This window comes from Rhinolophus sinicus, chromosome 14, assembly GCF_057876585.1.
Source record: "Rhinolophus sinicus isolate RSI-liver-muscle chromosome 14, RSI-T2T, whole genome shotgun sequence".
In the NCBI taxonomy this organism is placed as follows: domain Eukaryota; kingdom Metazoa; phylum Chordata; class Mammalia; order Chiroptera; family Rhinolophidae; genus Rhinolophus; species Rhinolophus sinicus.
Genome location: NC_142514.1, coordinates 25016380 through 25030942, shown reverse-complemented (window position 1 = coordinate 25030942; position 14563 = coordinate 25016380). Strand labels below are relative to the sequence as shown.

The 14563-nt window shown below is 51.5% G+C and overlaps 2 protein-coding genes across 10 annotated transcripts in view; one reads left to right on the top strand and one right to left on the bottom strand.

Annotated features, from left to right (window-relative positions):
* Positions 1-1046, bottom strand: part of MAP7D1 (MAP7 domain containing 1) — a 22642-nt gene extending 21596 nt beyond the window's left edge. For 4 of the 8 annotated variants that reach the window (XM_019726527.3, XM_019726528.3, XM_019726529.3 and 1 more), the window contains exon 1: positions 723-1023. In XM_019726527.3, the coding sequence (XP_019582086.2) occupies positions 723-768 (46 nt within the window). In that variant the 5' untranslated portion in view covers positions 769-1023. Of the gene's footprint in view, positions 1-722 lie in introns of all 8 variants that reach the window. The other 4 variants (XM_074334398.2, XM_074334399.2, XM_019726530.3 and 1 more) reach the window with 2 other exon arrangements.
* TRAPPC3 (trafficking protein particle complex subunit 3) overlaps positions 1-14563 on the top strand; it is a 15022-nt gene extending 459 nt beyond the window's left edge. Inside the window, exons 1-5 of one of the 2 annotated variants that reach the window (XM_019726526.3) lie at positions 6293-6470; positions 11651-11748; positions 11993-12092; positions 13151-13333; positions 13805-14563. In XM_019726526.3, the coding sequence (XP_019582085.1) occupies positions 6429-6470; positions 11651-11748; positions 11993-12092; positions 13151-13333; positions 13805-13924 (543 nt within the window). In that variant the 5' untranslated portion in view covers positions 6293-6428 and the 3' untranslated portion in view covers positions 13925-14563. Of the gene's footprint in view, positions 1-6292; positions 6471-11650; positions 11749-11992; positions 12093-13150; positions 13334-13804 lie in introns of those variants that run through there. The other variant, XM_074334400.2, reaches the window with a different exon arrangement.

Below are 14563 nucleotides of genomic sequence, written 5' to 3'. Positions count from 1 at the left end.
GTGGGCTCCGGAGTAGGCCTGGCTGCTGGGGAAGCGGCCCACTCCCCAGCTCCCGCCCTAGCCCCAAACAATGCCGCCTCCCCCTCCCCCTCGCCTTTATCCGCCGGGTTACTTGGCAGCGGCGGCAAGAGACCTCCCCCTCTCCTCCCCTCCCCTCCCCTCTTAGCCGGCCCACAGCAGCAACAGGCCCTTTGCGCGGCAGCTGGAGGGATGGAGTGGGGGCGAGGTCTGAGCCCCGGCCTGGGCGTGGAGGGTGCTAGGGCCTAGGCTTCGGTATGCAGGGCTCCAGGCCTAAGAATCTGTACCCCTAACACACACATTCAGGCTGGGGTCACACGTGGTCACCGGGGATAGGAAGGAGGACAGACTCCCTGGCTCAGTAGAAGAGGATCTTCAGGGCTTGCGTGAATAGGAAGGGGGATGGGGGCGGGGAAGTCGAGGTGGCACGGGGCTGGAGCGGAAGGGTCACCCGACAACTCCGGATCCCCGCGGATCCCGCCGCCCAGTGCGCCCCGGCGCCCAAATTGGGGGAAGGGGCAGCTGTCAGAAGATGCGTCGGTGGCCCCGAGCCGCCGCCGCCGCCGCAACCTTTATTTTTAAACTTCAAGTGGTCAGAGGGCACGGCGGGGGAGGGTCCCCGCCCAGTGTGCCAGCTTTATCCTCGGCCTCCTGGAGACCCCTTGACCTCCTCCCATCTCGCCTCTGCATGGCTCCCGGCATACCTGGGGGTGCTCCAGCACCCGGCTCGGCATGTGGGCCGCTCTCCATGGCTGCGGCGTCACAGGGGGATCTTGGGGTCTCAGTGGCGGCGGCGGCCAGCGGCCAGGCCAGGGGTCCCGCGGCGCATCACGCCCGGCCTGGCCCAGCGGACAACGACTCGGAGGCCGGGAAGCTCCGCGAAAGATAGAGGATGTTTCGGCTGCTGGCCTGCGAGTCTCAGAGTCTGCCAGCCGCCCAGGGTCTGTCGGCTCCGGCCGCGATCCTCCTCCCTTCCCGGCGCCGGCCCAGACCCGGCCGCGGCCCAACCCTATTGTACCGCCCGGGCTGGGCCTGGCCTCACTGCTGGCGCGTACCAAGTGGGACGCAGGGAGGGCCGCCCCCGCAGCGTCCGGGACCCAGCCACTGCGCGCCTGACCCGCCCGCCCCGCCCCCGCCCTGGAGCCTGGGCCTCGAGCCTCCGGACTCCTGTCCTGCGGCGGCCGCTGAGGGACGACCACCGCTCTAGGAAGACCCCCGCCGTCGAGCTGCATCCCCCTGCGGCCGCGCGTTGGTACGCGCCGCCGCGCGAGAGGACTATGTAGGGAGCGCTCTGGTGACTCACCCGCCGCTAGGACTGGGGGCAGTAGGGGGAGCAGGGCTGGTAGCCCCCATCCCACCCTGGAGCCTGGGAGCTCTGGCTCTGAGACCTTGGCAGCAGCTTCAAGTCTAAGTTGCTTCCCAAACCCACCTCAAATAAAATCCGTCCGGAGAACGTCGGTAAACCTGGAGGGTCACAAGGAGACCCCTAAAAGGGCTAGGCTCTCTCCTCTGGTCATGGTTAGGATTGGGAGAGGCCCGGGAGCCTCGCTGCAGCCCTTCCTCCAGTATCCTATGGTTGGTGTTTTCTCTGCTCTTGTAGGGTAATTACAGGCCTGCCCCGCTGCTTTACCCAGGTCTCTAATCTGTTGGGTCCCTCCTGGCTCCAAATTGGGTGGTCCTGGCCCTGAACCTTCCCGCCCCCATCAGAGGACCCCTTCAGTCTCCTCGAAGAATTTTCTCACTTGTGGCCTATTGAAGGGACTGAGCCCCTTCTGACACCCCTCCCCCAAATAGCCCCGCTTCCCAGTCCCCCAGAGTGGATCCCCCAGTCCCCTGTTAGTGCCAGCTGAGGTGGGGCCTCCAGCCAAGGCAGGCGCAGCCTGGGCAGAGAGCAGGGAGCTTGCTGGGAAGGTGGATCAATGGTGCTGCTGCGGGGATTGACAGGAGGAAGGCAGACGTGCAGCTGGGCCTGTCCACCCCAGCCCTGCCCTTTGTCCTGACCTCCAGAAGGCCAGTTCTCCAGTTCTCCATTGTCCAGAGATTAGGCCAGTGAGATGCTGTACTCCTGCCTCCCTTTCCCACTAGCTTCTCCTTCCTTGAGCAGCTCCAGAGAGCAGCCATTTCAAGGAGTGTGGGGAACAAAGGGGTCTGGGTCTCAGGAAACCTAAGAGCAGCTTGTCCTGGGAGGAGTGAGTAGTTGGGGGCCTGAACCCTCTGAGGAGGGGTTGGGGAAGGAATAGTTCCCCCTCCAGCCCTAAATCAGGAGAGGATGATAGAAGGTTTGCAAGTGGAGCTGGTAACCTTAAGCTAGAGTCTTAACTTTTCTGAAACCCAGTTTGCTCACCTATAGTCAGGAAAATAATGGTACCGTGAGGTATATTGGAGTCATTGTAAAGGATAATTATGGTAATGCAGATGGAGTGCTTAGCATAGAGCCTGGCATATAGGGAATGCTTAATAAACAGGCATGATGATGATGATGGGGCTTCAAAGGTAAAAGCAGATTAGGATGAGGAACAGATCCCCCATTTTTGTTGTCCGTCATCCCACCTGCAGAGGGAGAGCGAGGGACCATGTGGATGATGAGGTTCGGGATTGTCCTTTGTGAGGTCAGAGGCCTCAGCGCCTGCATCTTCCAGAGCTGAACAGGCCCACCCTGAGCCAGGCAGTGACTAGACACAGGAGAATTCATGAACAGAATCCAACAAGGGGAGAGCCCTCTGGGATGGTTCTTCCTCCACCCCCACCCCCACCCCAGATCTTGAGGTGACTGCAAGGACACAGACATATAGGTGGGAGTAGTGAGATATCCTCATTGGCTGGAGCCTAAGAATAGTGGAAGGGGAAGTAGTAGCTGAAAATGAAAAGATAGGCCAGAGATGGGTTGGAACACAATTGACCTCATGATGTAGGTCTTGGGGAGCTGTTGAAGGTTCTTCCGAAGGGGAAGCGTGAACAGCACTTTAGAACTGGATAGCCTCTGCTGTGTCTAATGAGCTGAGCTTGACTTTGAGGAGCTCATTGCAAAGAGAACACTGTTGCCTCTGACAGTGGTTCAAAACCAGAGGCAATTTTGCCCCCCAAGGGACATTTAGCAATGTTTAGAGGCACTTTTGGTTGTCACAACTGGGGGTATGACTGGCATCCAGTGCTTAGAGCCTATGGGATGCTGTTTAACATCCTGCAATGCACACGACTGCCCCTAGAACAAAAAATAATCAGGCTCCAAAATATCAATAGTGCCAAGGTTGGGGAATCCTTCCCTAGATTGAGGAATCCTTCCCTAGATTGAGGGTGGAGGCACCTGCACCCCTTTACACGATGCTAATAGTGGGGACATCTGGGAGTTAGGCAACTTCACAGTTCTCCTCTCACCAGCTTCGGAAGGCTTCCTGCTGCTGATGGGCCCACAGCCAGTCCTGGGAGGACAGGGCCTGGAGAGCACCAGTGTCCTATGATTGCCAAAGTGACAGGTGACAGATGGAGTGGGCTTCTCTCTACTCTCCCCCTAACTGACCAGGACCCCTGGCAGATCCCAGGCCTTGGCCACTGAGAGGGTTTAGAATGGGCATCTCTTTCTGAGTTTGGGGCTGAGTGACAGTGCCTGGGGATCTCACATACCCCCTCCACCCAAAATATTAAACATTCCAAAGAAGGAATAAGTGGGGCACTTGCAACATCCAGGGCTGAAGCTCCAACAGGATGCCCTGACCTCTTAGGTAAGAGGCAGGGAACTCGGTGGCCTCCCCAGTGCCTTCGCCTACCACTCAGAGCAGTCTCCTCCCCCTTTACGGAAACAGACTTGAATGAGCCGTTAGTCACATCACAGGCTAGGTTGGGGGAAGGCACTGAATGGGGATCAGAAATATGTCCCCTTCCTGATCCTTTTAGGGGGAGGGCAGGAATAAGAGCATTTATAACCTCCTAGGTTTGTTGAGGCAGGGTCCAGGATGAACCTAATGGAGGGGTGAAGGAAATCACTGGGAGATTGACACAGAGATATGAATCAGGACCAAAGCCCTGGAGGCTGCTTCCACACCCACAAAGTAGGAAGTGGGAGGGGCCTCATGGTGGGGGCAGCAGAGAATAACTGACACTAGAGTCTCGCTCCTACCCCCACCCCAAGGCACTGCAGAACGAAGGGGTCTCTAACTCAGACTGCTTTCCTGGGGAGTAGTAGCTTCCAGGTCCCACTCCCTGGGACCTGGGGTAGGAAATATCCTCAAGGGCTTTGGCGACACCAGCTTTAATCAGGCCTCCCTCCCTCCAGCTCTTGGGGAGCAGAAGAACAGAGAGGGATTGGAGGGGGAGGAACTCAGATCCAGGACTAAATAGGTTCAACCCATTGGGTTCTCAGGAAGAGGTCCTTATCTAAAGCCCCTGCTAGGGAAGGGAAGCTGTCCTGGCAATGTTCTTTTCTAGGGAGAGGAGACAGGGTAGGGAGGGGGTGCCTAGTGTTCCTAAGTGTCCTAGTTGGGAGAGGATTTGGGATTTGGGGATAATGGGAGCTGTACTGAGCGCCCTTGGAGCAGCTGTCTAAGGAGCTTCTAAATTCCCATCTGAGCCAGGAGAAGACTCTATAGATCAGCCTAAGATGGACACCCCCTACCCCAACCCTTAAGTTAGGACTGATGATGCTTTGAGGAGAAGTCCCAAAGAAAAAGACACCAAGAGGAGGAATCACTGGCAGAGAGAGAGAGAGAGAATCTCAGAGGTTGGAAGACATGCAAGGAGAGGCTCCACCTCCAGTCTCTCCAGAATCTCCCTGCCTGACAGCAGGCTGGGTGGGGTCAGGCCAGGCGGCAGGCCGTGACTGTGACTCAGGTTTCTGTGGGCAGCCAAGGCAGCCAAGGCAGCCAGCAGGGAGGAGCCCAGACGGACAGACAGGCCAGCCAACTGCAGCTTTCACCTCAGCTGTCCTCTCTCCTGGGAATGCAGGAGGCTCTTCTCTGGCTATGCTGGCCTCTGGGGGCTAGCTGACCCCTGCTTTCCTGCACCCCCACCACACCATGTTCCTTCCCGGAACCCTCAGCCCTTAATTCCCTTTCCTGGGGGCACTGACACAGGAGGGAGAATCAAGGGGCACTGCCTCTAGGGAGGCCCCAGAATGTCTGTGCACAGGGAGAAGGGTATAATAATGATTTGTCCTGCACCCTGAGGCAGAGACCTGGGGAATCTCAGGCACTGAGCAGCCTGGGCCCCCCCAGTCTTCCCCAGCCTGGCTGGCTCATGTCTAGGCAGGCTGGTTGTCATGGTGAAGGCTAGGGGCTAGAATGCAGCTGCTGCAGAGTCAGGCTACCAGGCCTAAGTGAGGGAAGGGTACTCAGTGACATAGCCCTGCCTCTCAGAATTGACCAGCCAGGGAAGGGTGGTGGGCATTTAAACCAAAGAGCTCTGGTCAGGGATTATAGGATTTCCCCTTGGTGATGGGTGAGGGTGTGGCCAGCACATTCCCCTGGTGTTTCTGGGGCTTGTTTGTCCGGCTGTGTTTTCAGAGTGGCTGGAAGAAAGGGAATACATATTTACTTTGTGCCCAAGTGCTCTTCATACACGGCTCACCAGTCTTCACAACAACTGAGAGATTCAGCAACTAGCCTTAAGTGGCAAAACTAGGATTAAAACCCAGGACTGGCTGCGGCCAAGGCCAACACTGGGGATCTTTCTCTTCTGGAAACCAGGCAATGTAGTTGTAGAAGAGGGAGTGGGGAGTAAGTGACCCGAACTTTATCTAACACATTGGATATTCCCTCACGAAGTCACAGGTGGTAAGATGCAGGTGCTGGTTGCGTTTGGGGTTTGGGGACGGATGGTAGTTTGAAGAGAAAGCCATTAGCGAAATGCTTGGCTCATAGTAGCTGGTCATTAAATATTTTTGTAATGAAGCCAGATCTACGTAGTTTTTTGGGACATCCTGGGAGCTTCTAGCTTTGAATTGCAGCAACAACATAAGAAGCTAGTTCAAAAGAGGGACTTTCCGAAACCAACGCTGGCGAGAGAGGAATTTGCGGAGCATATCTGAGTGGGGGCTGGGAGGGAGGAGACACGGGGTTTGCGGATGATACAGGATTACCGCAAGCTGCGGGCGCCACCCAGCGGTCAAAATGCAGCCTAGGGGGAAGACAGGCTCTACAAGTCCGCCGCGCGCGGAGCTCTCTGGGAGTTGTAGTTCAACTGCGCTAAGGGGAGGTGCTGCCAGCCGGGCTGTTGGGCGTTGTAGTCCGACGTTTATTGGGCGGGAGTTACCTTTGTCCGCCAGACCACGAGTCCCGTGGTGCCCCGCGGCAGGCCGCGCAAGCGTGGTGAGTCGGTGCCGGTCAGTTCCGAAGGCTGAGGGTCTGCGACTGAGCCGGCGGTGTCAGAAGGGGTCGCCGAGTGTGTCTGTGGCTAGGCGAGGTAGGGCGGCTGGCACCATGTCGAGGCAGACGAACCGAGGCACCGAGAGCAAGAAAATGGTAAATCGGAGCGCGTGACCTCGCGGGCGGGGCGGAATGTAGGCGTTCTGGGGAAGGGGCCCCGCGCGGGGCACATTTGGGAAAGGGCCCTCCTGTGAGCTCTGCGAGGGTGCTGATTCCGCTGAAGGAACGAGAAGGAGGCTGCTTGGTGGGTGAAGAAGGGAGAGTCACTCAGGGGCGTCCCGGGCCTGAAGCCGGTTGGAGGGGATGGAGTAGCTCCAGGACCTCCACGGCCGGAGTGCAGCTGCGTGTTAGGCTAACAACAACGAGGGTAATAGCAGTAACTACCGTACCTCCATTGCTCTCTTACAGTGTGGTAGGCACTGGGCCAACCACTTTCCGTACATTATCCCATTTAATCCTCCAAGTAATCCTCTCAGATGGATAATATCGCTATTTTACAGCTCAGGTTACATAACTTGCCCAAATTTACAGCTAGGATGAGTTAGGATTTGAACCCATGTCTCTCTAACTCCAAAGCTAATGCTTCAGACTGCTGGGCCATACTGCCCCTCACACTTGCTTTGGCATTGCAAGATGCCCAGATACTGGTCTTGCCAGGAGGAAACTTTCTCTTCGGTAGAGTAAGAGGTGGGCGAGTCTGGGCACTAAGTGGTGCCCTCTGGTAGAGGGAGGCTCACTTGTCCTGGAAATAGAGGGACACCATGTAGTCCCATGAAGTTGGGCTGCGGATGAGGTCTGGGCTTGGAAAGTAAGGTAGATGACATTTTTCTCCAAAGTAAGGGGACTTCTTGGCACGTGTTCCTTTTCTTTGACATATTTTTAATTCTTCCAGAATTGCCTATGCTGTCTGTTTTTGTTTTCTGATTTAAAAACAATAATTTGCATGCTGGGCAGATCTGTGGTCTTTCATTGACCCTCAGTTCTAGAGGGATGATGAAACTTCCCTCACACCTTTGCATCTTACATCAGGAACAGCCACCAGAAATGTGCCGTAGGACCTATTACTCCTGAGTAGTACTTAACTTTTTCTCTTTCTATCCCTTTTTTGAGAAGCTGATGACACCTATGGATCTTCTCTCCAGAAATATTAAATAGAAAAACATATACATAGACATTTACTTAAGTTTTGGGGGGATTTGTCAGCCCCCTGAAGATACTTCATGGATCACAGCTTAAGAATTCCTCTTTTGGAGGAAATACCAAGAATTTAAATGAATGTGTGTATTTTGCTAGGAAACTGTCATGTAGGGGAGAAAGCATGGACATTGCTTAGAATTCTGTCTTTCTCAATTGATCCTCAATTTCCTTATCTATAACATGGGGGCAATAATGCCTACGTAGGATTAAATGAGATTACAATGTAAAATGCATAGGGCATAGTAAATATTTCCTCCTCCTTTTCTTGATAGATGAGCAGATATGAGAGGTCTTCTTGCTTAGTTTTCATATCTTGCTCTTGTTTTGTACATTTTTTACCTGCAATCAATATTGAAATCTTTAATACTACTTTAGCAGGAAGCTACAGTGTCCACCCCCAACTCCAGCGTTCACTCAGCTTTGGTGAAGTGAGGGAATTATGGAGGGACAACAGCACACTCCTGCCTCAGAGCTTTTACAACTACTGTTGTCTGCTGCTTGGAACTCCCTTCCATCAGGCAGTCACCTACTAGCTACTCATCACTTCATGCAGTTTACTCAACTATCACCTCCTCAGAGAGGCCTTCCCTGCACATGTGATTAGTTCTCTATCCTTTACTCTGTTTTTCTTCATAGCACTATTTCATTTTAAATATTTCATTATAAGTTGTGTATTGTTTATTTTCAGTCTCCCCCCATGAGGATGTAAACTCTGTGGGAGTAGGGATTTGTTTTGTTCACTGCTCTATCTCAACACCTAGAGTGATGCCTGGCACGAGCTTCTATGTTTATCGAGTGAATCACATGAAGCTTTGGTGCATCCTCTCACTCAGTTCCTACTGGTACCTACTTGGGGCTTGTCACATGATCCTCTTTGTAGCCACCTGATTTCCACGTGCTTCTCTCCTCTCTGCTTGGGGTGTCCCCACCTCTAGCAGCCCACTTCCCAATCAAATCAGTCTTCTGCAATCAGCAATCTTCTCCTTGCTGTGTTCCCACGTAAGCCTTCCAAGACTTACAGGGTTAATGTACCCAAGTAACTAGATCTCTGCTTTTAGTCTGTGCAAACAGAAACAGCCCATTTGTCTAGCAAACTTTTCTTGAGTCCCAGCTGTCTGCAAAGCTCTGTGCTAGGTGTTGTGGGAAATGCAGAGATGAAGTCCTAGTCCCTAAGCACATACTCGATGAGAGAGTCAGAAAAGTACTCACCACGGGAGTATAGTACTATCTGGGATTGAGTCCTGACTTCACTACTTACGTGCTGTGTGACCTTGGGCAAGTTTCTTCATTGTCCTAAGCATCAGTTTCACCAGCTTTAAAAAATAAATCTAGGGGCCGGCCCGGTGGCTCAGGCGGTTAGAGCTCCGTGCTCCTAACTCCGAAGGCTGCCGGTTCGATTCCCACATGGACCAGCGGGCTCTCAACCACAAGGTTGCCAGTTCAATTCCTCGAGTCCCACAAGGGATGGTGGGCAGCGCCCCCTGCAACTAAGATTGAACAGGCACCTTGAGCTGAGCTGCCGCTGAGCTCCCGGATGGCTCAGTTGGTTGGAGCGCGTCCTCTCAACCACAAGGTTGCGGGTTCGACTCCTGCAAGGGATGGTGGGCTGCGCCCCCTGCAACTAGCAACAGCAACTGGACCTGGAGCTGAGCTGCGCCCTCCACAACTAAGACTGAAAGGACAACAACTTGAAGCTGAATGGCACCCTCCACAACTAAGATTGAAGGGACAACAACTTGACTTGGAAAAAAGTGCTGGAAGTACACACTGTCCCCAATAAAATCCTGTTCCCCCTTCCCAATAAATAAATAAATAAAATCTAAAAAGGTAATACTAGTATCTATATCATAGGGTTGTTCTGAGGGTTGAGGTGATGCATGTAAAGCTAGCAGTGTGACACTGCACCTAAGAATACAGTTGACACTTAGTAAATGTCAGCTAGCAAGCATCTGTGTTAGTAAAGATATTAGCCTTTGTGTGTCTGTATAGCTTTTGGTTCTTGAATCCCACTTCTCTGGCAAACCGTATAGTTTATCAATTTGGTGTATTATCTGTCTCCTTCCTATTAGATAGTGGCTGGTATATAGTAAACATTGAATGAATGATGTTTTTTCTATATATAGCCCCACTTCTATTTTTAAAATATGAAGACCTTTAAGTTATATATTTATGTTGCACACTGTTCCAAATAGGCTTAGGTTCATAGTTGAAGATGGAGACAGATTTGCAAATTAGAGAGGGTGTGGAGAGCCTCGGCTGGACCCCTTTCCCAGGTTCGAGGCATATTGATGCTGTGATCACGGGCAGATCTGTCTTGGATCTTGATTTCTCTTATCAGTAAATTTGGGGCTGCTTCATGCATAAGGGGCTTGATAACATCATGAAGTGAGTGTTACTTGGCTTAATGGGCTGAGGCTCTTGGAGTATCTCTCCAAGAGCTCATTAATAATGGAAGGAAAGCTCTCCTGACTTAATGCAGTGATACCAATTCTATGGACTGGTTACTGCTGGATTGTCTCCATCCATTCATGCCCAAGTCATTTTAGTGCCAAACCCTTAACTTTACTAGAAAAAAATCATTCCCCTTCTTCGTAGCTTCTCCTTAACTGCCATATTTGTAAGTGGTCTCTTGGACGCTCCCTGATCTGACTGTTAGTTGAGTTCAAAGAGCTCCTGATTCTGAAACTGATTCTCTTTGACTTCCTAGCTGAGTTGTTTTGTTTTGTTTTGGGGGAGTTTATTGTAGTTGTGGGGAACAGCGGGTAGAATGAACATTGGCTGGTTTTTGTCCCCCAGAATTACTTTTGTCAAGTATTAGCTGTTTATCCTTGGGCAGATTCTCTTAACTATTCTGAGTCTCAGTATCCTCATCTCTAAAATGAGATTAACTCCTGCCCTTTCTGCTTTACAGAGTTATTGTGGGGTGGAAATGAGATGATGAAAAATAGAATCCAGTATGTAATCAAAAGACATTCACATTATTATTCTTGCAGCGGCCTCCCCTCCAGGCCATGGGGTTGAGGTGAGGATCATTGAGTCTTCAGAACCTGGGCCTTAACATTACGGGGACTTTCTTCCCCAGAAGATGTGAAGACAAAAAGGTGCTCGGCTCCAAGTTTGCCAAGCCACCACTGAGGAGGGAGTGATTGAGTGACAGTGTTGATTTTCAGCCTTACATCTGTGTGACTCCATCAGTCCAGAGGCACCGTTAGTTAACATGTTTCTCACTTTGTTTAACTCTGGGAATGCCCTCCCCCTGACCTGCTGCTTTCATTCTGTAGTCTTGGTTTTTGCCATTCCTTTCACCTTCCTCATCTTTCTGTTTCTTGGTAGGAAGGTGACAGGATACTTTACTTCAGAAAGAGTTTCTGTGATTTTAACTGTGGTTGTAATAGAAACCAGTGCAGGTCAGTATTGTGTTTCAGATACACAAAAGATTATATTGCTTTCACAGTTACCCCCTTTCCTGGAAACATTTGAGCTATGTGTCAAGAGGAACGTTATGTTTTCCCGCGCTGCTGACTTAGGAGAAGGGTTATCATCCACACAGAGTGGACTTTGTCTAGGACTTCCTTCCCTCCCCGAGGACCTGGGTGTGGCCTTAGCAGTGCAGTTTAACTCTAGGCCAAGACACTCCGGACATTGTAAGGTGTGGGGAAGCCAGTGGTCATACCTGCTAACCCACAGAGGGTAATTTGTAAATGTGTGCTTTGGTCTGTCTGTCACAGTATCTAGTGAACAGTTAGTGCTCCAACACCAGATTCTGGTGGCCTGAGCTTAGGCTTGGCAGCCGTGGTGGGGTCTGGGTTGGCAGAAGCCCCCCTTACTGTGTTGGAGGCGTGACTGCTCAGTGCATGAGGTGTCTGTACATCCGTTTTGTAGTGGGTCTGGCTGCAGCCCTGCCACGTTGACCCTGGGAAGCTAAATTCCTCAGTCACTCCACAGGGGATGATGTTCTCTCCCACCAGACACAGGTTACCTGCCTTTGAACCTTGACAGTTGCGTTGAGGCCAGTCCCGACTCTCACCAACCTTCCTCTTGCACGACTTGGTCCTAACTGCCCGTTGAATCTCTTTTAGAGCTCTGAGCTCTTCACCCTGACCTATGGGGCTCTGGTCACTCAGCTTTGCAAGGACTATGAAAATGATGAAGACGTGAATAAACAGCTGGACAAAATGTGAGTGAGCTGCTCTGTGGGAGCGACAAGAATGGGGGGGGGTCCCCACACATTGAATCTACATGGTTCTGTAGAGCCCAGAACAGGGTCCTCCCTTTTGTAACCAACATTTTAGTTTCCACTGAGCTCATTTATTGGGATGTTCCGGAATTATCCCATTTTCCTTTTACCACCGACAGCCGTATGTTTAGACGTCAGACGTTCAGACCCCGTAGTATAGTCTGTTCTCTCGTTTGCTCCCCAGGGGCTATAACATCGGAGTCCGACTGATTGAAGACTTCTTGGCACGGTCAAACGTCGGCAGGTGCCACGACTTTCGGGAAACTGCGGATGTTATCGCCAAGGTCATTATGGGCCAACTGGCCATGCCGAAGGGTTATCATTGGGAGGCACTGCTTACCACTCTGTCTGTCTCCCTTGGGAAGGCCCCTAGCATTCCAAAAGACAAGTCAGGCAGCTGTTTGGGCCAAAGAAGCCTTCCTGGTGGTTGGAGAAGAGCGCAGACTATGGAGAAGGGAGGAGTGGTTGGGATCATCCCTGTAGATTAAAGTCCCACTGAAATCAAAGCCAGATCTCCTCAACTGTGAAGAGGTAGCAGAATAGCATAGGGCTTAATAATACAGACAAACCTGGCTTCCAATTCTGGCTCCAGGACTTACCAGTTCTTAAGTAAGTTACTTCTAACCTCTTTAATTACCAGGTACCTTACCTTTAAATTAAAGAAAATAAGAGCTATCTTACAGGGTGTTGTAAGGAGTAAATGAAAAAATGAACATGATTATTCAGGTAAAATGAATGCACTTAACATAGTGTGTGCATGTAGTGAATGTTTGCTATTGATGTTAGTGTTACATAATATAGGAGTAATAAATGATAAAACACCTATAGCTTTGTGGTGTCAGTTACCTATAAAGGTTGATTCTGTCTATTGTAGAGCATCTATTGTTTGTCCATGCCCAAATGCTAGAGAGGGTTGACAGTGGAGAGTTTTGTGAGGGTTTGGAATTAGGAGGGTGGACAGAGGGAAGGGTATCTGCAGAGTACTTCTGCTCCAGTGACCTGTATTTGCTTTCAAGAAGAAAGGTTCAGACAGCACAGACAGGACAGGGAAGAGGGTTGAGGGCTGTCTGCACTGAGATGCTCGTTTGGGGCAGCCACCCCACTCAGATCAGTGCTCTCTTCTGCTAAGAAGAGCAGGTGGACAGTAAGTTGTTGACTAATTTATGAAGCCCTTGAAAGAGAGGGGTGTGGACTTGTGCCCTGTGAATACCTAAAGCTGCAACATCTTGCAGAGGCCCCAGTTTTGTTCCCAAGCCGCTTAATAGCTCTATGCCAGCCCATCACCTCCCTATTGTACAGTCTCTACTACTGTTCCCATTGTGCTGTTGTGTGTCCCCGACAGGTGGCATTCAAAATGTACTTGGGCATCACTCCAAGCATCACCAATTGGAGCCCAGCTGGTGACGAATTCTCCCTCATATTGGAAAACAACCCCTTGGTGGACTTTGTGGAACTTCCTGATAACCACTCATCCCTTATTTATTCCAATCTCTTGTGTGGGGTGTTGCGGGGAGCCTTGGAGATGGTGAGTGCAGCTCTTTACCTTCTGGGACACCTGAAGTGTATTAGGGGCTTCATAAGTGTTTGAAGGAAGGAGAGAGAGAGAGAAGAAAGGCCTTTGGCTCACCCAGTACATTTGCTGCCTGAGATGGCGGTGCTGCTGAGCGTAGGATCCAAGCCTGTCATCTCTACGTGGTGGTGACCCTCCCTCCTAGGCTGGGAGAAGGTGCTGTCAGCCCCCAAAGCCCAGAACGTCCATTCCCAGGTTGGCTTATTTGGTGACAGTCTCATTCGGGGGTGTTATTTGCTAAGTCTCTCCTTAGGGATGAGGACCACTGCCTTCTGTCGGGGAACACTAGATTTGGCAATCTTGTCCTGTGGGAAACCAGCCCCCTTTTTTGGCTGCTGTGGCTGAGCCAATTATAACCCTATTCTTAATGGTTCCCCAGAGACCATGACCAGGCAGCCACTCGTTCATTTTCCCACTGTTCCCCAGGTCCAGATGGCTGTGGAGGCCAAGTTTGTCCAAGACACCCTGAAAGGAGACGGAGTGACAGAAATCCGGATGAGATTCATCAGGCGGATTGAGGACAATCTCCCAGCTGGAGAGGAATGACGGACCCCAGGACATCAGGGGAGCCAGCAGGAGCGCGCGTTGGAATCAGGAAGCCCCGGTGCTCCCCTGCCCTCTGGAGCTCAGTGACTCTTTAACGCGGATGTTGCATATTCTTCTAACCTTGTTTCCATTCTCCATGCTAGTAAAGAGCAGACTGTGATGTAGTCCATTTGCCCCACAAGTGTGCACATTCAGGAGGGAAATCTTTTGCTCCCTTTTCCATCAGAGCGGCTGGACGTAGTCATCCTTGGTTGGACTAGAACGAGCTCAACCATTGTACATTCCTGTTTGAATTTTCCAAAGCGAAACCCACTTTGACCCCATTAAGAGGCAAGCCTAGCACACCTATCCCTGGACCTTCAGAAAACCACTGGCAAATGGCTGTAGGGGGCCCAGGGTTATGGGACAGGGAGGAGAAGTGGGGAGGGGTGGGTGAGAATTGTTAGCTGTAGTGTGACACACTCTAGTGCTTGCCAGGAAAGGGGAGCCTGTTGTGCTGGAAACACTGACTTCTGGGAAGCCACCCAGGTTGCTCCTCCTCCCTGCTGTTTGGGGGCAACATCTCCTCTTTTTACAGAGGCTTCAGCCTTTTTTCTTACAAATTCTTCAATAAAGACACATTCTTGAGTGAAATCCCAA